Source organism: Rhinopithecus roxellana, chromosome 12 (assembly GCF_007565055.1).
Source record: "Rhinopithecus roxellana isolate Shanxi Qingling chromosome 12, ASM756505v1, whole genome shotgun sequence".
In the NCBI taxonomy this organism is placed as follows: Eukaryota; Metazoa; Chordata; class Mammalia; order Primates; family Cercopithecidae; genus Rhinopithecus; species Rhinopithecus roxellana.
Genome location: NC_044560.1, coordinates 15839338 through 15862225, shown reverse-complemented (window position 1 = coordinate 15862225; position 22888 = coordinate 15839338). Strand labels below are relative to the sequence as shown.

General features: G+C 46.7%; 1 protein-coding gene across 7 annotated transcripts; it reads right to left on the bottom strand.

The window, feature by feature from the left end:
- Positions 1-11180: 11180 nt before the first annotated feature.
- Positions 11181-22888, bottom strand: PIGV (phosphatidylinositol glycan anchor biosynthesis class V). Of its 7 annotated transcripts, none has more exons than XM_030941877.1 (5): positions 22013-22683; positions 20956-21047; positions 18778-18912; positions 14300-15421; positions 11181-12025 (listed from the first exon to the last, which is right to left on the bottom strand). In XM_030941877.1, exons 3-5 carry the CDS (start codon positions 18853-18855, stop codon positions 11744-11746), a joined length of 1482 nt encoding a protein of 493 aa, XP_030797737.1. In that variant the 5' UTR covers positions 18856-18912; positions 20956-21047; positions 22013-22683; the 3' UTR covers positions 11181-11743. The 7 variants fall into 7 exon arrangements, with proteins under 7 accessions (XP_030797737.1, XP_010378702.1, XP_030797738.1 ...); XM_010380400.2 differs by lacking the exon at positions 22013-22683 and adding an exon at positions 21449-22003; XM_030941878.1 differs by lacking the exon at positions 22013-22683 and adding an exon at positions 21593-22003.

Below are 22888 nucleotides of genomic sequence, written 5' to 3'. Positions count from 1 at the left end.
GACAGAATTTCCAACCATCATTTTTGAATCACAGAGTCCCCACAGAGCTTTCTGAGAATGCAGATGCTCCCGTCACCAATACATTTCTCAATGTTGTGGTGAACAGAGTGTCCTCTGGGCCCTCTTGGGAGCCACAGAGGACACCAAGTTCACTTATGATAAATTTATTACAACATTCTTTTCTCTCTGGTCCTTTGAATTTTGTCCTCTCCAGTGAATTCCTCCCATCTTAGCCTCACTAAACATAGGTACCAGCTGGGCACAGTGGCTCACACCTATAATCCCAGAACTTTGAGAGGCTGAGGCAGGTGGATCGCCTGAGCCCAGGAGTTCGAGACCAGCCCAGGGAACATGGCAAAATCCTGTCTCTACAGAAAATACCAAAATTAGCTGGGAGTGGCTGGGTGCAGTGGCTCACGCCTATAATCCCAGCACTTTGAGAGGCCAAGGCGGGTGGATCATCTGAGGTCAGGAGTTCGAGATCAGCCTGGCCAACATGGTGAAACCCTGTCTCTACTAATAATACAAAAATTAGGCATGATGGTGCACGCCTGTAATCCTAGCTACTTGGGAGGCTGAGGCAGGAGAATTGCTTAAACCTGGGAGGCGGAGGTTGCAGTGAACCGATTGTGCCATTGCACTCCAGCCTGGGGGACAATAGCAAAACTCCATCCAAAAAAAAACATTAGCTGGGTATGGTGGCACACGCTTATAGTCCCAACTGCCCAGAAGGCTGAGGCAGGAGGCTTGCTTGAGCCTGGGAAGTCGAGGCTGCAGTGAGGTGAAATTGTACCAGCCTGGGCATCAGAGCAAGACCCTGTCTCAAAAATAAATAAATAAATAAAATAAAATAACAGAAGTAACATTAAGTCAGATTTTCCGTCAACCAACCAAGTAAGTAAGTCATTAGAGTCACTTGTAGCTTTGTGAGGTAACACTTTAAATTCAGAATCTCTGACAAGTGCATACACATCAATACATTTGGCTCAGTCCTGTGTTTTATTTCATCCTCATAGGTTTAACATTCTAAGAATCCACTCCCATGTGTATTCCCCAGATTTCTGTCTATATGTCAGAAAAATCTTGAAATGATTGTGGTATATAAGTTATTTCCTTCTGTAAGATTTTATACTCGCCTCCTTGGAGAATGCTGAGATTGCATCCTAGTTGTAGATCTGGTGGCAACGAGGGGTGGCTTGGGTGGATCTTGGGGAGAATGGCATATCTTTGCAAGGCATATATCCTGCCCCAGAAGTTATTACAAGCTTTTCAAGCAAGGGAAGCCTCGACTTCTGAGACACAAGTCAACAAGATGCTTCTACTAGCAAGAGAAGCTCAGAGAGAAAGATAAATCTAAGATTTTCACATTTGTCTGAGTCAAATCAGATGTCCTCATTCCAAGTTTCAGGGTCCTACTCCTTCTGAATCACAGGAGAGACTTAGTTAAACTGAATTCAGCTGATGGAATTCTGCAACATGCACAATTTTCATGTTTTATTTGTAGCAAATCAGTCTGGTGGCTACTGGAAATGGGATTCTTTTACAGCTATCAGAGAAGCCCTACAGTTCTCTGACCATGAGTTCAGCTGAGAGTTTAAAGACCTGAGCTGGTCTTTTTTTTTTTTTTTTTTTTTCCTGCAAGACCTATGATGCAACTGGAAGAATCGGTCCCATATCATAGTACCTATAGTCATTATCACTGCCGTAACAGTTAGTGCAACCACCACTTGGGCCCCCAAGACACTTGCTTTGGTTGGCACTTCATCACAAATAACCACAGGCGATGATTTCATTAATTATGATGCCACAGCATGCTATGGATCAGTAGCATCACATTCTCATTGGCAAGGAGCTCAGCACATTCAAACCCAAAGACACAGCCAACCTGATTTCCTAATCCCACCTTTTGGGGTCTTTTTCCTGGGGCCACTCCTAGTACCAGTTTCTGTATCAGTCAGGGTCCAGGCAATGAGAGAGAAACCACATCAGTCACTGACAGAGAGAATTTAATATAAAGAATGGTTAGAACAGTTAACTAGGAATACATTGTTAACTAGATAACTGTAAGGGTAAAAAGAAAACTCTAAGATATCATGGAGGCAGCAACAGACAGCAAGAAGCATCTATAACTCCTTGGGCTAAGAGTACAAAGGCAAGAGTTTGGAATTACTCAAAGCTAAAACCTTAGAGAAGGGCCTCTGCAGAGCTGAAACTCGGACCTCTCAGTCTGATGCTCTATCTAGTCTTTGAGCTTGAAGAACTCAGATCGCTGAGGACAGGATACTACCCAGTTGGTGCTGGTATCTCTGAGTGGGACACATGGAACTGGTTTGCCAATTGTTGGGAAAAACTACAAAGTGGATTCAGCTGCTGCTATAGGAAGGCCCTGCTGCTGCCTGGGTGAAGGAGTGTTGCCAGAGCGACCCTTACAGGAATAGGAAGCAAAAAGAAGGGTCCCGGCTGGGCGTGATGGCTCACGCCTGTAATACCAGTACTTTGGGAGGTCGAGGCAGGCGGATCACCTGAGGTCAGAAGTTCAAGACCAGCCTGGCCAACATGGCGAAACAGTGTCTCTAACAAAAATACAAAAATTAGCCAGGCGTGGTGGTGGGCGCCTGTAGTCCCATCTACTCGGGAGGCTGAGGCAGGAGAATCACTTGAATCAGGGAGGCAGAGGGTTGCAGTGAGCCAAGATCGCCGCACTGCATATCAGCCTGGGCAATGGGAGGGAAACTCCATCTCAAAAAAGAGTCCCTTCTTCTTCCTTTGGCCTCACTATCTCCCTCTGGTGGCCCTTATTGGGAAAGCCAAACACAGAGCCTGCCGAAGCAAAAACGTGATTTTCAGAGCCCCAGCTCCAGTATCTCATGTAGAGAATATGTGGGTGGGTTTGGAGTTGAGAGACAATAACTTAATAACTAGCACTGTTGTCTTTATAAAGTATTCCAAGAAAGAGGTGAGTTTAGGTGAGAATATGCTGGATTTCAACAGAAATAGAAGAAAATAGAGAAAGAGCAAAGATCATGGGTCTTTCAGGGTTGGAAAAGCTGAGTGCTTCTGGACAACAAATAGTACAAAGTAAGATAGAAAAGATTTTAGGGCAGGGAGCGGTGGCTCATGCCTGTAATCCCAGCACTTTAGGAAGCTGAGGCAGAAGATCACTTGAGCCCAGGAGTTCGAGACCAGCCTGGGCAACATAGCGAAGCCCTATCTCTACAAAAAATAAAAAATAAAAATCAGCCAGGCATGTTGGAGCATGCCTATACTCCCAGCTACTTGGGAGTCTGAGGCAAGAAGATCACCTGAGCCCAGGGAGGTGGAGGCTGCAGTGAGCCGTAACTGTACCACTGCACTCCAGCCTGGGCAAGAGAGTGAGACCCTGGCTCAAAAAAATAGATAAATAAAAAAGAAAAGGTTTTGAACAACATGAATTTAAAGATGCAATCTTTTTTTTTTTAAAACATTGTCTGGCTCTGTTGCCCAGGCTGGAGTGCAGTGGTGCGATCTCAGTTCACTGCAACCTCTGCCTCCTGGGTTCAAGTGATTTTCATGCCTCAGCCTTTCAAATAACTGGGATCACAGGCACGTGCCACCATACCCGGCTAATTTTTGTGTTTTTAGTAGAAATGGGATTTTGCCATGTGGCCCAGGCTGGTCTCAAATTCCTAGACTCAAGTGATCAGCCTGCATTGGCCTCCCAAAATGCTGGGATTACAGGCATGAGCCACGGTGCCTGGCCTAAAGATGCAATCTTTCTAAGGCAAATATCAGGTTAAGAGTGTGGCCTTCATGGCCAGGTGCAGTGGTGGCATGTGCCTGTAGTTCCAGCTACTTAGGGGGCTGTGGTTGAAGGACTGCTTGAGCCTGGGAGGTTGAGGTTACAATGAGCTGTCATCACACCACTGCACTCCAGCCTGGGTGACAGCATGAGAAGCTGTCTCAAAAAAAAAAAAAAAAAAAGAGCAAAAACTATAAAACTCTTAGAAGAAAACATAAGGAGAAAACTTCATGACATCATATTTGACAATGATTTTGAAAAGGCAACCCATAGAATAGGAGAAAATTTTGCAAATCATGTATCAGATAAGGGATTAATACCTAAAATATATAAAGAACTCCAACAACTCAACAATAAAAAAATAAACCCCCAAAACAGGTAAGGTTATGAACAGATATTTCTCCAAAGACATACAAGTAGCCAATAAGCACATGAAATGATACTCAATACACAATTTAAATCAAAATACCACTTTACACTCACCAAGGTGGCTAGTATTAAAAAACAGAAAATAACAAATGTTGGCAAGGATATACAGAAATTGGAACCCTTTTGCATTGCTGGTGGGAAGGTAAAATGTTGCACCTGCTGTAGAAAATAGTATGGCCATTCTTCAAAAAAGCAAACATGGAACTACCATATAATCCAGCAATTCTACTTCTGGCTGTATACACAAAAGAACTGAAAGCAGAGACTTGAACAGATATTTTTATATCTGTTATATAAAAGTTCATAACAGCACTATTCATTATAGCCACAAGGCGGAAGCTATCCAAGTGACCACTGACAGATGAATGGATAAACAAGATGTAGTACAATGGAATATATGCAGCCTGAAAAAGAAATTCTGATGCAAGCTACAATATGGATGAACCCTGAAGACCTTATGCTAATTGAAATAAGCCAGACACAAAAGGACAAATATTTTATGATACCACTTATACGAGGTACCAAGAGTAGTCAAATTTATAGACAGAAAGTAGAATGGTGGTTGCCAGGGGTTGGAGAGCAGGGGGAATGTGAAGTTATTGTTTAATGGGTACAGTTTCAGTTTGGGAAGATAAAAAAGTTCTGGGCCGGGCGTGGTGGCTGACATCTGTAATCCCAGCACTTTGTAAGGCTGAGGTGGGTGGATCACCTGAGGTCAGGAGTTTAAGACCAGCCTGGCCAACGTGGCAAATCCCCGTCTCTACTAAAAATACAAACAATTAGCTGAGTGTGATGGCGGGCACCTGTACTCCCAGCTACTTGGGAGGCACAGGCAGGAGAATCGCTTGAACCAGGGAGGCAGAGGTTACAGTGAGCTGAGATCGTGTCACTGCACTGCAGTCTGGGCAACAGAACAGGACTCCATTCCCCCCCGCCAAAAAAAAAAGTTGGTTGCACAACAATGTGAATGTACTTAATGCTACAGAACACTTAAAAAGTTAAGATGGTACTTTTGTTAGATACATTTTAGTGCACATACATATGGTCTGACTAGTTGAGACTTAAAATAACTTTAGGCTCCCTTGTTTTCACTAGTAGGAAGTGGCTTGGTGAAAGCTGAGCATTTTCCAAGGAGAATGGTCATACTTCCCAAAGCCAATCTCAGATGTGGCCATGAAGGGTAATCAACAAGGAAGAAGTCAGGCATGGCAATGTGTGCCCGTAGTAGTTGGGGCTACTTGGGAGGATAGGGTAGGCGGATCGCTTGAGTCTAGGACTTTGAGGCTGCAGTGAGCTATGATCCTGGCACTGCACTCCAGCTTGGACAACAGAGTGAGACCCTCTCTCTTCAAAATAAAATTTAAAAAAGGCAAGGAAGAACTTGCTAGAAAGTCACATCCAGGAGCCATGGAGAACAATGGACAAAAGAGTCCATCCCAGCCCAGGTACGGCAGCTCACGCCTGTAATCCCAGCACTTTGGGAGGCCAAGGTTGGGGGATCATGAGGTCAGGGGTTCAAGACCAGCCTGGCCAACATAGTGAAATCCCGTCCCTACTAAAAATATAAAAATTAGTTGGGCATGGTGGTGCATGCCTGTAGTCCCAGTTACTCGGGAAGCTGAAGCAGGAGAATCACCTGAACCCGGGAGATGGAGGTTGTGGTGAGCCAAGATCGCAGCACTGTACTCTAGCCTGGGCAACAAAGCAAGACTCCATCTAAAAAAAAAAAAAAGTCCATCCCATAACAAAAACAAGGTCTAGGCTGTGTGTGGTGGCTCATGCACATAATCCCAGCACTTTGGGAGACCAAGGAAAAAGGAGGACCAGGAGTTCAAGACCAGCCTGGGCAACATAGCAAGACATTATCTCTATAAAATATGGCAAAAACTAGCCAGGCATGGTGGAATATGCCTGTAGTCCCAGCTACTTGGGAGGGGCTGAGGTGGGAGAATCCCTTGAGCTCAGAAGTTTGAGATTACAGTGAGTTATGATCACACCACTGCCTTCCAGCCTTCCAGCCTGGGCAACAGAGTGGACCCTGTCTCTAAAAAAAAAAAATAAAATAAAATAAAAATAAAAATAAAAATAAAAATAAAAATAAAAAAATCAAGTTCTAATCCAGGAACTCCCTGCAGTCCAGGGAAAGGGGCTTTGACCTGCCTGAGCAGTGGGAATTCAAAACTACTTTGGACCAGTGACTATGGCACTTCTTCCATGCTTTCCTTTTCTGAACGGGGGTTTATATTGAGGTTATCCTTTTCGTGCTCTACCAATGTATACTGGGTATGTTTGTGAAGTGCAGATAACTTGCTTTTTCAGTTCACAAATCACCATAAGGAACCATACTGAAGCTGACTGAGAGACTCTAAGCTGAATACAATGACTAGATGGGATTTGGGGCTATTTCCCCTGGGCAGGGGTAAGTGTATTCTGTGAAGAAAAACAGGTATTTGGCTCAGAAACACAGACTGAAACATACAATTATCTGTGTTCTCGAACTCACAGCTAGACTTCACTTCCCAGTAGAGCTACCAGATATAGCAAATAAAAATATGGGAAGCTGGTTACATTTGAATTTCAATTAAGCAAGGAAGAAATTCTTAGAAGTATGTCCCATGCAATATTTGGAATGTAATTATACTGAAAAATAACTTGTTTACCTGAAATTCAAATGTAACTGGGCATGCTGTATTTTATCTAGGAAACTACTTCCCCACTCCTTTGCGGTTAGACATGGCCATGTGACTAAGTTCTAGCTAGTGGAATGGAATGATGTGCTGACTCTTCCAGGCTGGCTCCTTAAAACTTTTCTGGGAGTGGAGGACTCTGAGGAGCTAGAGCAGGACAGTCACAAAATGGACAAGACTGGGTCCCCAATAATTGGGCGGAACAGACCTCCCTTCCTAAACCTGCACTAGACTATGAAGTAAAAAAGAAAGGAACTTTTATTATTAAGCCACTGAGTTTTGGCAGTTGTTTGGTATCACAGTTAGCCTACCTTGGATAATATCCCTAATCCCTAAATTCAATAGTTTTTCTCATCTTTTCCTTAACAGCATATGACCCTGCTAACCATTTCTTTCTTCTTGAAACTTTTTTCTTGAGACAGGGTCTCACTCTGTCACCCAGGTTGGAGTGCAGTGGTGTGATCATTGCTCACTGCAGCCTCGACCTCCTGAAATCAGGTGACCCTCCCACCTCAGTCCCTCGAGTAGCTGGGACTACAGACGCCCACCAGGACGCCCGGCTAATTTTTGTATTTTTTGTAGAGATGGGGTTTCACCATGTTGCCTAGGCTGGTCTCAAACTCCTGGGCTCAAGTGATCCACCCACCTCAGCCTCCCAAAGTGCTAGGATTACAGGCATGAGCCACTGTGCCTGGCCTTGAAACTCTTTTCCGCCAATGACAGAATTTGTTTCTGGTCCTTTAATGACAATAATGGTAATAAAATGGCTACCATTCATGAAGTTCTTGCCATACAGGCATTGTGCTAAGTGCTTTACCTTCATGACTGCCCACGTGGTAGATGCCATCACCCCCACTGTAGATGAGAAAACAGGCTGAGAGGTTGAGCCACCTATCCAAACTCTTACAGCCCCTCTCTCTTCTCTCTCCACACTCTTTTTTTGACAATCCTATCCAATAGTATGGCTGCTGTAATAACTGTGTCTGTGTGCATGGTTCCCTGACCACTCTCTTGGTCTCCAGTTCCACATTTCCTGGCACATAAATGTGCTGCTTGGCATTTTGGACCCAACATGTCCAAAATGCAGCTATTCCTTTGTTAGCACTGTTCTCAACACTTCATACAGTAACATTTAATTCCCACCACTACCCTATGAGATGTTATTATCTATGAGCTAGATATTATCTACATTTTACAGATGAATAAACTGAGGCTTAGAGAGTCAGTATCTGGCTCATGTTTACACAGCTAGTACACAGTAGAGCTGGGCTTAGGGCTGATTTCAAAGCCTAGATTAAGACCTCAGCTCCACTCACACTGGGCTCTCCCTGTCCTATCCTGTTCCATTTCCTGCCTTCTATATTCACTCTCTACCCTGAACTTTCAAATCCTAGCTATCCTTCAAAGCCTAGCTCAACTATCATTTGTCCATGAAGTCTTTTCAGGTATCCCAAGCTGGAAGGGATCTCCATCTTGTGTGAACTTACAGAGTACATGCTCTGTGCCTCACTTACCTTTTTCTAGGGCACAAGTAAAACTTGAATTCATTCTAATCATAAAAAGTTCAAGTAGGGCTGGGCACGGTGGCTCATGCCTGTAATCCCAGCACTTTGGGAAGCCGAGGCGGGTAGGTCACGAGGTCAGGAGTTTGAGACCAGTCTGGCCAACATGGTGAAACCCCCCCCCATCTCTACTAAAAAATACAAAAATTAGCTGGGCGTGGTGGTGGGCACCTGTAATCCCAGCTACTTGAGAGGCTGAGGCAGGAGAATTGCTTGAACCCGGGAGGCGGAGGTTGCAGTGAGCTGAGATCGTGCCACTGCACTCCAGCCTGGGTGACAGAGCAAGAATCCGTCTCAAAAAAAAAAAAAAAAAGTTCAAGAAGTGAGATATAGAGCAAAAAGTTTAAGTGTCCTTTCACTCCCAAGAATTTATTGCTTTCTGCCTTGATTAATGTTTCTGTGTCTGCCAGCAACTCTATTAGACAGATATTTGAAGACAGGAGGCATAGCTGAGTCATCTTTATTCTCCCAAAATAGGCATCAATAAACAATTACTGAAAGAATCAATCAGTTTCAAACCCCTTGAGCCTGCACATATTACATTTTTAGATGTCAGTGAGAGAGTCTGTTCAAGAAAAGTGACATTTTTCCAGGAGGACTGGTAAAGGTATGTCAAACACTCTGTCTCCTCCCACCTTCATTAAAGAACAACAACAAAAAAGCATCTACTTCTAGGTACGTGAGGCGTCTGGTTTCTGTTTTAGCAGGGTCTCAGAAGGAAATGACTTTTCTCTGAAACTGTAGACACCCCACCTAGCTGTGGCATTGTTAGGCCTCAGGGTAAACAGGAAACTTCCTGCCTTGGGCCCTTCATGTCCCTCTCCCAGACTATTAAAGAGACTGTTAATAGGATGGTAAAAGGACAGCTGCTGGTCATAAAATCAGCCCATTCCTTAGATCCTCAGAGAACAACTAAATCCCTGCAAGGTCAGAGAGAAAACCTTGTCCAGCTCACACCAGGTGCGCCTACCTAGCTGGGCTCCTGTTACAGGGTTTCTGGGCATGATGAGATCTACTGTGAAGGTTAAGCTGAGACTGCCAGAGCAGTGACATCACACCTACTCTGTGGGGTCTGAGTCACCTTTTCCAGTAGAGGAATAATCAGTCCTGATTATCCCCCAAAAGGAGGCAAAGAGGAGAGCGAAGAGCCCAGTGCTCCTACCTCGGCAATAAAGAGCTGAAACAGGACCCCAACACTTCCTGCACACAAGGTGGAAGTGTCTGGATTTGCAGCTGTTGGCAAGGAGAAAGGGAATAGTTTCTGCCAACTAACTGGAGGGACACTAGGGCAGGGGTGATCATGGTTTGCCAAGAAGGGCACTCGGTGTCTTGGCAGAAGGCAGAGGGCTGCCCCGATCTGTGTGTACATTTTCAGAAGCATTTGACTCCGGACCAAATTGTCTCAGCTGTGCTAGTGCTGTGGCGATGGATGGGAAATGCTTATTGGCCAGGCTGACCAGAAGCTCCAACAGAGGGTACTGGGGCTCAGCCAGGAGCTTCCCTTCAGCTGGCAAGTTTAGCTTTCTGTCACGGTCAAAGGGAGTGTGTCAAAATTCCAATTCTCAAGGCTCTCCAGAAGCTGCTTAGGATTACCCATCTGTTTTGAAGAGTTTCTGCTTACTGGATTTTTTGGCTTAAATGGGAAATAAAAGAGGTGATGGATGATACAGAGCCAAACTCTCATCTGGCTCAAGGAATAGGCAAAAGTAGCTCAGCAGGGGTCAATGATCTTACTTCCATTATAGTGACAGGCTTATGACCAAACTGGGGCCAGGAAGCAGGGCAGATACCATTTCATTCCACCTTGGACTTAACGTACGATTCACCAATTCCTGCCGCTATGTTGGTGCCTCTGACCCATGTCTACTGATTAAGTAAGCAGGCACCTGAGAATGGGACAACAGGCGCCTTATCTGCCAGATGTCACTGCTTTCCCTCATTGAAAGGAAAAACCACCTAAGTTACTCCCAAGAGTTGCACTCGGGGGTGGAGGAGGAGTTTCTTCTAATTGCTGAAAACATGAGAACTGGATATTTTCTCCTAAAATCCCACGTTTAAGCCTCTACATTAGCATTTAGACTGGCGTGTTTCTGTTGTTTAAGGCAGTTCTTAAGATCTTAGAGCAGAAAGGGACCTACAAGAGACTGTATGGTTCACTACCACCCCCTGAAGAATATCATCATTTCCCATGGTTTCAGAGATGGTAACTAAGGTTCTGAAAACTCTCCCAAGTCACATGGCTGGTAAATGGGGTTTTACTGAGACGACTAGAATCCAGGGTTCCTAATGCCTTCTTCTTACTCTTTTTCCCCCAACTGGTTTACATTATTTTAATTTTTTAAAGTTATTTTAGTTTTTGCCACAAGAAGGAAAGAGCATGGAAAGATTTGTATTATTTTTATTTTTTACTTTTTCTGAGACAGAATCTCACTCTGTTGCCCAGGCTGGAGTGCAGTGGCACAAACTCAGCTCACTGCAACCTCCGCCTTCCAAGTTCAAGCAATTCGCATGTCTCAGCCTCCCGAGTAGCTGGGATTATAGGTGTGTACCACCACACCTGGCTAATTTTTGTATTTTTAGTAGAGACGCGGTTTTGCCATGTTGTTCAGGCTGCTCTCGAGCTCCTGGCCTCAAGTGATCTGCCCACCTCGGCATCACAAAGTGCTGGGATTACAGTGTGAGACATTGTGCCCGGCCTGTATTATTTTTAAAAAGGTAATTCACTGCATGTATTACTGAAAGAAGTTTAATTTGCATATCTTTGTAAGATTTTTTCCATATAAATAAAAATAAATGCACAAATCATAAAAAAATTCATAGGAAACAATGTCCCATTTGGAAAAAATGGTCCCACTTTACTACTCCCACTACTCTGTTCAGGCCTGTACCATCTTGTGTGGACTGTTACCAGCCTGTCAGCTAATGCCTTTGATGAAATTTACACTTCAATAAATTGACATTTAAATTTACACCCAGGTCAATGGTAGGTTTAAGACTGCCTCTGCTACGTTAATTGACTAGATAGATCCAGGTGTACTTTAAACTTGGAATAAGACAATCTTCACTTACAGAGAAAATAGTTATCTAAAATTTGCCCTCGCCAGGACCGGAAGGGGCTCTCCAGTGGCTGACACTTCTCCCATTCCTGACCAACTTTCAAGGAGAAAGAGAAAGATTATAATGGACACAGTAATGATCCCAGGGCAGCACAGGCAGTTCCAATGTGTATTTTTACTTTCAGACCCCTGGGTTAAGTCGGCTTCCAGCCTGTCCCTGGAGAATCCAGGTCATGTCCAAGGCAGGAAGTTGCAATGTAGGAGTAGTCCCAGGAGCCAGTAAGTCAGGAAGTAGCCTAGAATGTATCGTGTGACTGGAGAACAGGTTTTCCAGCGATACAAAAGTCCCATGATAGGATTTCTGGGGACCTTCTGTCCTGGTGGGGAGTCCTCTGCAAGAGGCTTCCAAGGCACAGTCTTCAAGGATCTCAACAGCGGTTCTTGATCCTGAAGCAAGTGAGCTGGAAACCAGTACACAATAGGAGTGGAGGAGCCCAAAAACCTGGTGAGAACCTAGAAATCATGAGAGGGGAATACCCAGACATTTACTGGAATGTCACTGACTCAAATTGGACCAGCCTGGGGACTTCTTTACTGCTGGGTGAACTATGGTCCCATGACTAGAAATGTATTACACTGGTAAAGAAACTGAACACAGCTTAGGATCCGTCTTAGAAAGATGTATGTAACAGCAGACAGGCATCCTCCACGTTACAAATAAACATAGCTACAGACTAATTACATTAATTACTATTAAAATAATGGGCCAATGAATACTAGAAACTCTGTGGGGTCTAATTTTAGCCCAGGGCCTGGACTCTAACCTCTGTGATATTGATTTGGGGCTTGGGAACCTGAGGTGGTTCCCTTATCCCATGGGATGGCAAAGCACAGGGAAACGGGCAGAAGACCCATTGCTTGAACATTCTCTCTCCTACTGGAGTTCAGAAACAAGTTTCCAAATGGTCTCCCTCAGCTAGCCTGGAAACTTTAAGCTTTGCTGGCACTCATTCTATGATTTAATCTAGCTGAAAACACAGCATGCTACTTTCTATTTTCTCTGTCTCTTATCCATACAGCTTGGAAAACCTTTAGAAACAGCCAACGTGCAACTCCAAGAGGAAGAAACTGTTAAGAAGAGGTCAGCATGGGGAAAAAAGATGTCCCCAGGGTGGGGCCACAGCCAATAACAGAAAATCAGATATAAGATCAAACCCTTCCCATCCTGCTCTATCACCACTGCCTCCACCCAAAACATTGGTTAAGGTATCTCCTCTGGAAATTGGGGGGCTGCCTGAGTTGAGAAGCTCCAGGAGTCAACAGTCAAGAAACCAATATGGATATAACTGTATATTAGGGAAAAAGATCCCAGAGACATCCTCTGTGCTTATTCTTGTGTCTCAGTCCAATCAGGTCCTTTCACAACCTTCGTGTTTTTGCATATGCCCTTCCTTTTACCTAGAATGTTCCTCCTCTGCTTCTTACATGGAAAATCTCATTCTTCAGGACCCAGGTGAAATATGACGCCTTTCTCAAGTACTACAGTGAGTTACCTACTTCTTCTTTGCCTTCATAATACTTTATCTGAGCTTTAAAAAAAAAAATCTCCCTGGGCGCGGTGGGACACCTGTAATCCCAGCACTTTGGGAGGCCGAGGTTAGGAGATCAAGACCATCCTGGCTAACACGGTGAAACCCCATCTCTACTAAAAATACAAATAATTAGCCGGGCGTGGTGACGGGCGCCTGTAGTCCCAGCTACTCGGGAGGCTGAGGCAGGAGAATGGTGTGAACCTGGGAGGCAGAGCTTGCAGTGAGCCAAGACCGTGCCACTGCATTCCAGCCTGGGCAACAGAGAGATTCCATCTCAAAAGAAAAAAAAAAAAAATCTCAGGCTGAGCATGGTGGTTCATGCCTTTAATTCCAGCACTTGGGAGGCTGAGGCGGGCAGATCACTCGAGGTCAGGAGTTCGAGACCAGCCTGGCCAACATGGTGAAACCCCATCTCTACTAAAAATACAAAAATTAGCTAGGTGTGGTGGCAGGCGCCTGTAATTCCAGCTACTCGGGAGGTTGGGGCAGAAGAATCGCTTGAACCCAAGAGACAGAGGTTGCAGTGAGCTGAGATCGCACCACTGCACTCCAGCCTGGGCAACAGAGCGAGACTCCATCTAAAAAAAATAAAAATAAAGTAAAATAAAACAAACCTCAAAATAGCACTCCCCTTTCTATCCCATTATACTATAATTTTATGTTAAATGTCTGTCCTCCTGTTTATACCATGAGACCCCATAAGGCAGTAATTTTGTCTTTTTCTTTGAGATAGAGTCTCACTCTGTCGCCCAGGCTAGAGTGCAGTGATGCAATCTTAGCTCACTGCAACCTCCTGGATTCAAGCAATTTTCTGCCTCAGCCTCCCGAGTAGCTGGGATTACAGGTGCCTGCCACCACACCTAGCTAATTTTTGTATTTTCAGTAGAGACGAGGTTGCACCATTTTGGCCAGGTTGGTCTTGAACCCCTGACCTCGTGATCCACCCGCCTTGGTCTCCCAAAGTGCTGGGATTATGGGTGTGAGCCACCACGCCCGGCTGTAATTTTGTCTTATTCATGTTTCCTCCTTAGAGGTCTGACCCAGGGTCTGGCACAAAGAATACCCCTAAATAGTCATTGAATGAATAAATTCAGTATGGATCACTCAAATGGGAGATGTTAGCTGCCTTCCCTGTCCTTGGCCAAGGGGTTTTGCCTGTATTCACATCCTTACCCCAGTCAGGAATCTGCCTCACCTGAACATGCATGCACAGACCTCCAAACAGCAGCAGCACTGCAGCGTGGACCAGGTACACAAACACCTGAGGACTGAGGAATCCAACATCGGGCTTCTCTAGGGTCTTATTGTTCTTGCTCCTTTGCAGCCCAAGTGTAAGGCAGAGCCAAGGGTGGGTGGTCACGTATGTCCAAGTTGCCCAGACAACCAGTATAGCCACTGGTGCAGCCAGTAGAAAATTGGGCACCTGCCTGAGCTCGTAGTATTTCAAAAAGCCAACATTCCAGTAGACATCCTGGATATAGCTGTATATTAGTGGAACATCCCAGAAGCACCAAGGCGGTTCATTTCCCTCTGCAATCCGGTAGCCCTTGTCTACAGCTAACTGTACCAAGGGCTCAGGAATGGGGCGGGCTGAGCCTGGCAGACAGAATTGGGTGTAGGCATAATACTGAAAGAGGGCAAAGGGAAGGCCAAGTGTGAACACCGACAGAAACAGAGAGGCCATCAGCTTAAAGAGCTGTCTCTGGGGATTCAGCATCGTAAGAGAAGAGAAAAAGCCTTGGCACTGAGAATGCATGAGGAAGCCAACACTGACCAGCCCGTTGGAGCGTACCCCAGTGGCAATGGCAAAGAGGAGTCCACTAGTCCAGACTCGGCCCCTCTCCAGCTGCCCCATGGCACTGAATGTCAGGAGGGCAAACAAAGCTTCTGAGTAACCAGCTGCCAGGAAGACATTGGCAGGGCTGAGACAGAAGAGCAGAGCTGCATAAAAGGCCTGGCGGGGACAGTGCAAAACCAGACAACCCAGGTCATGAAGTGCAACTGCAGCCAATATGAAGAACAAGAAATTGAGTGATGCTACTGAAATCAGCAGGCAACTGCGCAGACTCAGTAACCCCCGTAAGGGTCGCAACAGTTCGGTCCCCACCATCAGGGCCAAGGGGAAACCAGGAAAGAAGGCGAAGTTGTGCTCATACAGGTAGCCATGCTCAGCAATGAACAAGAAGTGTTCAGCATCCCAGCGAGACAGGCCACCCAGAAGACCGTCCACAAGTTGGTCCACAAAGCCTGAGGGGGCCAGGCGAGGAGGAGAGAAGGCTTCTGCGTGGTGATCTGGGATGATGGCATTGAAGAGGGCCTGTGGAGTAAAGAAAAACCAGGATTTTGGTTGAGTAACTGGAAGAAAAGAATTGCCATTTAATAAAACGAGGAAGAAGGCCAGGCTCATGCCTGTAATCCCCACTCAGCAGGCTGAGATGGGAGGATTACTTGAGTCCAGGAGTCCATGACCAGTCTGGGCAACATAGCAAGACCTTGTCCCTATAAAAACTAAAAAAAATGTCTCAGCACAGTGGCTCACACCTGTTATCCCAGTACTTTGGGAGGCTGAGGTGGTAGGATCACTTGAGCCCAGGAGTTTGAGACCAGCCTGGGCCAACGTTGCAAGACCTTGTCTCTACTAGAAATAAAAAAATAAAAATTAGCTGGGTGTGGTGGTACATGCCTGTAGTCCCAGCTACTTAGCGGGCTGAGGTGGGAGGACTGCTTGAGCCCAGGAGGTTGAGGCTGCAGTGAGCCATGATTGTGCCACTGTATTCCAGCCTGGGTGACAGAATGAGACCCTGTTTCAAAAACACTCAGAACTCTTCTTGAGGACTGAACCCTGGACATGTTAACATCTGAAGGTTAGAAAGAGGATGAAAATCCAGTAATGAAGAAAAAAAGGAACAGTCAGTGAGGTGGCAGGGAACCCAGGAGAGCATTAGAACCAAGGGAAGAAAAGGAAGTGATCAACTCTGTTAAATGCTGCTGGGAGGTCAAGTAAGATGGGGGCTGAAAACTGACCACTGGATTTAACAATGTGAAAGTAACTGGTGACTTTGACCAGGGCTATCTCAGTGGAGGGGAAGAGACAGAAGCCTGCCTAGGCTGGGTTCAATAGAGAATGGGAGAAGAGAAACTTTGAGGAGTTTTGCCTTACGGGGAAGCAGACAAATGTGGTAGTAGGTGAACAACAATGTGGGGTTAAGAGAAAACTTTTTTTAAGGTGGGAGATAAGGGTGTGTATGTTAGTGGAAATAACCCAGTAAAAGGGTATGCAGGAGAGAGGGAATTGCTGGGTAGGCAAAAAGGGATGGAATCTGCTACAACGGTAGAGGAGCCAGCCTTAGAGAAGAGGACAGACAGTTCATCCAATCTCCAATCTTCAGTACTGAAAGCACAAAGGTGCAGAAATAGGTAGGCTGAAGAAAGTGGTGGGCGCACATGGAAGGAAGTCTCCTCTAAAGCCTTCTATTTTTCTGAGTTGTCATTTAGGAAAACAAGTTGTTACATGTTACATGTTTTTCTCTTTCCTTAAATCTCTAACATCCCCAGAACTCACTCTTAAGTGATAGCCTCTTTTCAAGACACGGCACACATCATCTTCATTAATAATGAAACCACCAGGAAATCAACAGAAGTTGTGCTGGGAAGAGTGACAGTGAACCGGGAACTAAAACCGTCAAGGATTAGCTGTCACTGACAGAGACGATAGCAGCAACGACGGGTAACTTAGGGATATAATCTGATGGCTTGAGCGTTAAAGCTGGAGGTGGGGGAATGATAATCACATTTACTGTTAAATGTCTTTTTGCCGGCCAAGTGCAGTGGCTCACGCCTGTAATCTCAGCACTTCGGGAGGCTGAGGCAGGCAGATCACGAGGTCAGGAGTTCGAGACCAGCCTGGCCAACATGGTGAAACCCCGTCTCTACTAAAAATACAAAAATTTGGCCGGGCGCGGTGGCTCAAGCCTGTAATCCCAGCACTTTGGGAGGTCAAGACGGGCGGATCACGAGGTCAGGAGATCGAGACCATCCTGGCTAACACGGTGAAACCCCGTCTCTACTAAAAAATACAAAAAACTAGCCAGGCGAGGTGGCAGGCGCCTGTAGTCCCAGCTACTCAGGAGGCTGAGGCAGGAGAATGGCGTAAACCCGGAAGGCGGAGCTTGCAGTGAGCTGAGAACCGGCCACTGCACTCCAGCCTGGGCGACAGAGACTCCGTCTCCAAAAAAAAAAAAAAAAAAATTAGCTGGGCGTGGTGGGCGCCTCAGCTATTCGGGAGGCTGAGGAGGGAGAATCATTTAAACCTGGGAGGCAGAGGTTGCAGTGAGCCAAGATCACGCCTTTGCATTCCAGCCTGGGGCAAAAGGGCGAGACTCCATCCCCCCCCCAAAAAAAAAAAGTCTTTTTGCCCTATTAGATGGTCAGCTACTCAAGAGAAAAGAGACCATGTTTTTTTACACTTACCATCTAGCACAGTTCTTGGAATGCAATAGGTACTTTAAAAATTTTTGGTGGTTGAATGAACTGCCTAGAGGAAATATACTGTTTCCAAAATTACCACCTGAATTAGAACCCAACTGTCCTGGTTCCCTATCCTGATGCTGACTTGCAGCATTGCTCCTTTGGTTCTGCCAGTAACCCAGCTGATGCTGGTTGAAAGACATCACTGAGTCAGTCTCCCTAGCCTGGCAACAGGAGCATAGCCCCATTTTTAAGGCTTTTTAAATTTTGGTCAGTTTCCTTATCAGGCCACTTCAAACAGTAAAAACAAACAGGACAGGAGTGACAGTCACAGATAAACAGCCCTAGACTGCAGGTGGACACGTTTAACTAATCTCGAAACCCAGCAGAGTCTGTTATGCCTTATATAGTGGGGAAGGAGAGAGGAAAGTTTCCACAAAGGGACCGGTTATGAGCCTCAGAGAGAATGGTACTGGCATAAAAGGCACACATCATTATGTGAATCTAACACCCCAAGGGTGTCGACATACATTCAACAACATTCATTCATTTATGAACATACTGAGCTAGGCACCAAGCACTGTGCTAGGCAGCAAATAATTCATATATACATGATATTTTATTAAAATATGTATCAAGGGGAGCCTCGGAGGGGAAAGGGAACTACAAAAGGGCAAGTGCACTGAGAGTTGTGAGTGGGTGAGGCAGGAAGGGGAGGCACTCGGGGGAATAGGAGGAACCATTATATATCCAGATGGTCTCACGGCTTGCACATTGCCATGTTTTTCCCACTCAACTGATAGATACAATGCTCAGTCTCCTGGTAAGGGGAACATAGGGCAATACTTTGAGCTGTCACACCCTACAAGCATCTCTGGTTACAGAACATCACAGTCTGTTGGAGAGACCACTAGCTCAGGAGTTAGGAAACATGGGGTCAAACTCCAGCCCTTCTCTATCTTGCTGTGTGGCTTTGGGGATGTCACTTAACCTTTCTGGGCATCTGATGCTTCATGGGTAAAACAAGATTAACAGACCATTTTTCTAAGATTCCTGACCACTTTTCAGCTCTAAAGTCTATGTCTCTGTGGTTTCAACCACATGGAGGGGCACACCTGAGAGGTGGAAAGGAGATGGGGACTCTTCTTACTGCCTAGTCCAGTCATGTAGCAATGACACATTCAGGACAAAGGATGGGAGACTGACCTGCAGCATCAGAGTCAGGATACGGCAGCTGACTGCAAACCTCAGCACCTCCTTCCGGGATGGGTCCTGGGGCCACATCCTCTCACCACCAGGAATTCAGGGGTGTTGCTACCAGGATTAAGCTCCCTCAGGCCTCTAAACCCCAAAGGAGGAAAATGTCACACATCGAGTGAAAGCAAATTCTTGAAGGCATTCTTCACTGGAACGTCCCCTCTCAGAATTACTATGATAAACTTAACCAACCACCTAACTTCCCAGATGAGGGGAAAGCATCTTGACAGCAAATGGGTTCAGTAGGTGTCACTTTGAAGCACTGAATTCTCGTTGGGAAAGTTCCACACAGCTAAGCAGGTAGCTGCAAAGCTAAGGTCACAGAAAATCTTTTAAAGTCTATTGAATGCACCTCTGCAGGAACTAAAGATCTGGGTTCAACTCCTGACTGTCACTTACAAGTTCTCATTAGTCCCTCTGAACCTCAGTTCTTTATATAAAAAATGGGAGCAGACTTTTTTTTTTTCCTATCTCACAAAATTGTCATGATGGTGAAAACAGACCAAAGTGTGAAGTTCTACTCAAATCTGTGTTGTGGTTGCTATTATTTAGTGTGTGCCCTTTTCCTGTTGCCCAGAATAATAAACTAGGTCCCAAACCAGAGTCCCCAAAGTGGGGCATAAAACCATACTGGAAGACCATAATGACTCCACACTCTAGCTTAGCTCTCTGATGTGTGTTCAGCTGGTCTGTTAAATTAAGTGGGGAAGGAAAAGAAAACCACCACTCAGCAGGACCTGAGCCAGCTCACACTGCTGACACACACTGAGGGTGAACACAGAGTAACTACCAGGGATGGAGAAAACTGCTATTCCCCATCTCTTTATTGGGATGGTAGCAATGTATAAACAACTACAAAGCCACTCCGAGGCAGGGAATGCACCTTCATCTTTTATAATTCCCTGGGCTAAAAGAAGTCATAATAGCTCCTCAAGAACTTTCAAACACCAGCCTGGGAAATTCGAAAGGAAAGCAAAAGCATCAATGGCAGCTCACCAATTTGGGGTGAAGAACTATGCCTAAAAGGAAAAAAAAAAATTTGAACTGAGAAATTTGAGGAGGAGGGCTAGAAGACTCTTCTCTTATTTGGCGAATACCTACCAAACCTGTATCACTTGTTTCTGGAATTCTCTGATTCTCACTAGACAGTGTGCTCTCATGACATTCTGCCCTATTGCCTTTATTGCTTTGCTTATTTAAGTTGCTAAGGGCAGGGGCTTTATATCACAACTATATCCCAGGGCTTAGAACACAAACAGGCATCTTTTTTTTTTTTTTTTTTTTTTTTTTTTTTTTTGAGACGGAGTCTCGCTCTATCACCCAGGCTGGAGTGCAGTGGCCGGATCTCAGCTCACTGCAAGCTCTGCCTCCCGGGTTTACGCCATTCTCCTGCCTCAGCCTCCCGAGTAGCTGGGACTACAGGGGCCCGCCTCGTCGCCCGGCTAGTTTTTTGTATTTTTAAGTAGAGACAGGGTTTCACCGTATTAGCCAGGATGGTCTCGATCTCCTGACCTCGTGATCCGCCCGTCTCGGCCTCCCAAAGTGCTGGGATTACAGGCTTGAGCCACCGCGCCCGGCCCCTCAAACAGGCATCTTAAACCTGTGTTCTGAATGAAAGGAAGTGGTAGGGACAGGATATAGCATCATCAGTTCACTGACTAGATATGAAATCACTGCCCCAAGTATTCTTCCCACCATATCTCATGTCAACAGCAAGACGACAAAGTCACAGAAGCCACAGGAAAATAAAATTTCCCCCAAAAGGGAGCCAAGTTGGCCAATGGCAACAGTACTCTTTCCTTGGCACAAGGGGGCGCCTGCTGCTTACTCCATCGCCAGGAGACCTAGAGGAAGGGAGGGGCCCCCAATTCCACACCGGTTGGCTCACGAAAATTCAGTTCAAAGGCAAACTTCTAAAACCCCCAGAGAGCAGCGGTAGTTTGTGAATCTACCCAACGTTTCCAATGTGTGACTCGCTGAATCGAGAGAAATCACGGAAATGGGCATACCCAACCTCACACGGCTACTCCTTCCCTATCCTAGGGCGAATTCACTCTTCTTTCCTCTTCCTTGGCTTCCCACCTGCACGCAGAAGAGAAGTTGGGAACAGAAAAGCACTCAACCCACCTCTGCCACTTGACCATGCTTGCATTCTTCCTTTCCTCTCTCGAGTCAAGCTCTAGCCTCAGCGACTACAGATGTGTGTAGCCCACACTTTGCTTACAGGTAAACCAAGTAAAAACAAAGCCAGTCAATTCTCCCTCTCAGCTAATTGCCAGCCTCCCTTCCCAACAACCCCTTTGCCAAATCACAGACTCTTAACTGGCAGGACACTTAACAGATCAACTAGTTTCACTCTTCAAAAATTTTCCCGTGAGATAAATAGGCTCCAGAGATCTCATCAGACACGGCCAGGCCAGTGTAATTACCATCGCCATTTTATGGATATGGAAACTGAGGCTCACTGGGGTCAAGTGACACACCCAGGGCTACTTAAAGATGCTATCATGTTTTTTGCTTCTTAAACCTCACGGTACCAGCCCGCATCCCTCGCCAAACGGTAAGCGCCCTTTCCGGGCCAGGATTATGACCCAGGTCACCCAAACGCCTAGCCCAGTACCTCCATGCCACAGTCTGCCCTTGCTGGGTATGCTTAGGGTAGTTGGGCCCTATCTGAGAATCTGGGACATCCTGTTGAACTGCAGCTCTGGACCCTCTCAGTAAGACCAACACCCCCTGCGTGGGCTGGAGAAGTCGCTCTGACCCAGGGTCCTCAGAGCCAAAGGCCTCGTGGGCCGTCCCGAGATAGGGGCTGCCTTCTGTGAGCCCAGCCGTGTCCGCAGCCCGTTTCTGGCCGGCTCCGTCTGGACACAGTCCCTTCTGGATACTAATCATCGACTCTCATCCCAGATGGGCCACGGCCCAGGGACCACTCCCGAGGGAGCCTGCGGAGCCCCACCAGGCCACAGGGCCGGAAGCAGGCGAGGGCGGGAGGCTGGAAAGGAAGAGGCGGTGCCCAAGGCTGCTATGGCGGAGGGGCGGGGCTGCCCGCTTCTCCGGGCCTCTGCCTCATTTCTGCCGGCCTCCAGTTGACAGCTTCCCTCCCGCCAGAACTCCAGGGCTCCCAAGCTGGCGCTATGTCCTCAGCCCCTGCCCGTCCCGACCTCCCCGGCGGGGACCGAACCTCAGCTTCTCCATCCGGGGCCCACGCGGCCCGCGCCTGCGCGCTGGCTCCGCCGACGGCTTCCCCGCCCCGCTCCTGCCCGGACTTGGAGCTGCCCCGCCTCCCTCCGCGGCGGCCATGTTGACTCCGGGCGAGTGGGGTGGGGGCTGCCGCTCGGCGCTTCGCCCTGTAGCACCTTCCCACCTTGGTGACTCCTGAAGAGTTTCCTCGTACTTCTCTCTTCTTCAAGCCCCCCGCCACCCCGCCTTCAAATAGTGAGCCGAGGCTGCTGTCTCACAGACAGTGCTCTTGCCCCAGTTCCTTCCCGCTGACGTTCACTGAGTTCCCGGGGTGGGCCGAGGCTCTTGTAGTCGGGGGCTGACCCGCAGCCTCTTCATAGAAGCCAGAGCCGTGCTCTTCCTGCTGTCAGGCAACAACAGCTCAGCACAGGGCCTGGCACACAAGGGATGTCCTCTGAATAGCCAAAGAAAAGCATTCTTGGGGTTTCTGTGGCCGGCAGTGGCACCCTGCGTTTTGGGTGTGAAGAAAGTGGGGGATCCCCCTGATTTTCCCCTCCTTTAGCTACCAGAGACCTTCTGTCCTACTTCAGTCCTCAGCCCCACCTCAGGTGGCTAATGAGGATGGCGAGGAAAACCTCAGAGAACACCCCCCAGGCCAGGACTCCTTTCACCTCCCTCACCCAAGCAGTTTCTCTCATAGGAAGTGGGGCCAAAAAAAAGAAGAGGCAAAGTCAAAACCGTCTACTGGGGGGAGCGGCCAGTTTGTACCCTTGTAACGGAAACTGTTAGAACAACTTTGCACCCTCCTTAAAGGAAACAGATGATAAATCCTTCTCCGTTGGTGGATTTCTTGTTTCTCAGGATTCCAAAGCCTTCT

What these genes read in the sequence shown, in the direction of transcription:
- PIGV (XM_030941881.1), bottom strand. Translation starts at nt 18,855, where the DNA reads ATGTGGCCCCAGGACCCATCCCGGAAGGAGGTGCTGAGGTTTGCAGTC. An exon ending in TCCTGACTCTGATGCTGCAG is followed by an intron (nt 15,422 to 18,777) that starts GTCAGTCTCCCA and finishes TTTACTCCACAG; the next exon opens with GCCCTCTTCAATGCCATCAT. An exon ending in GTCTGTGCATGCATGTTCAG is followed by an intron (nt 12,026 to 14,299) that starts GTGAGGCAGATT and finishes CATGATTTCTAG; the next exon opens with GTTCTCACCAGGTTTTTGGG.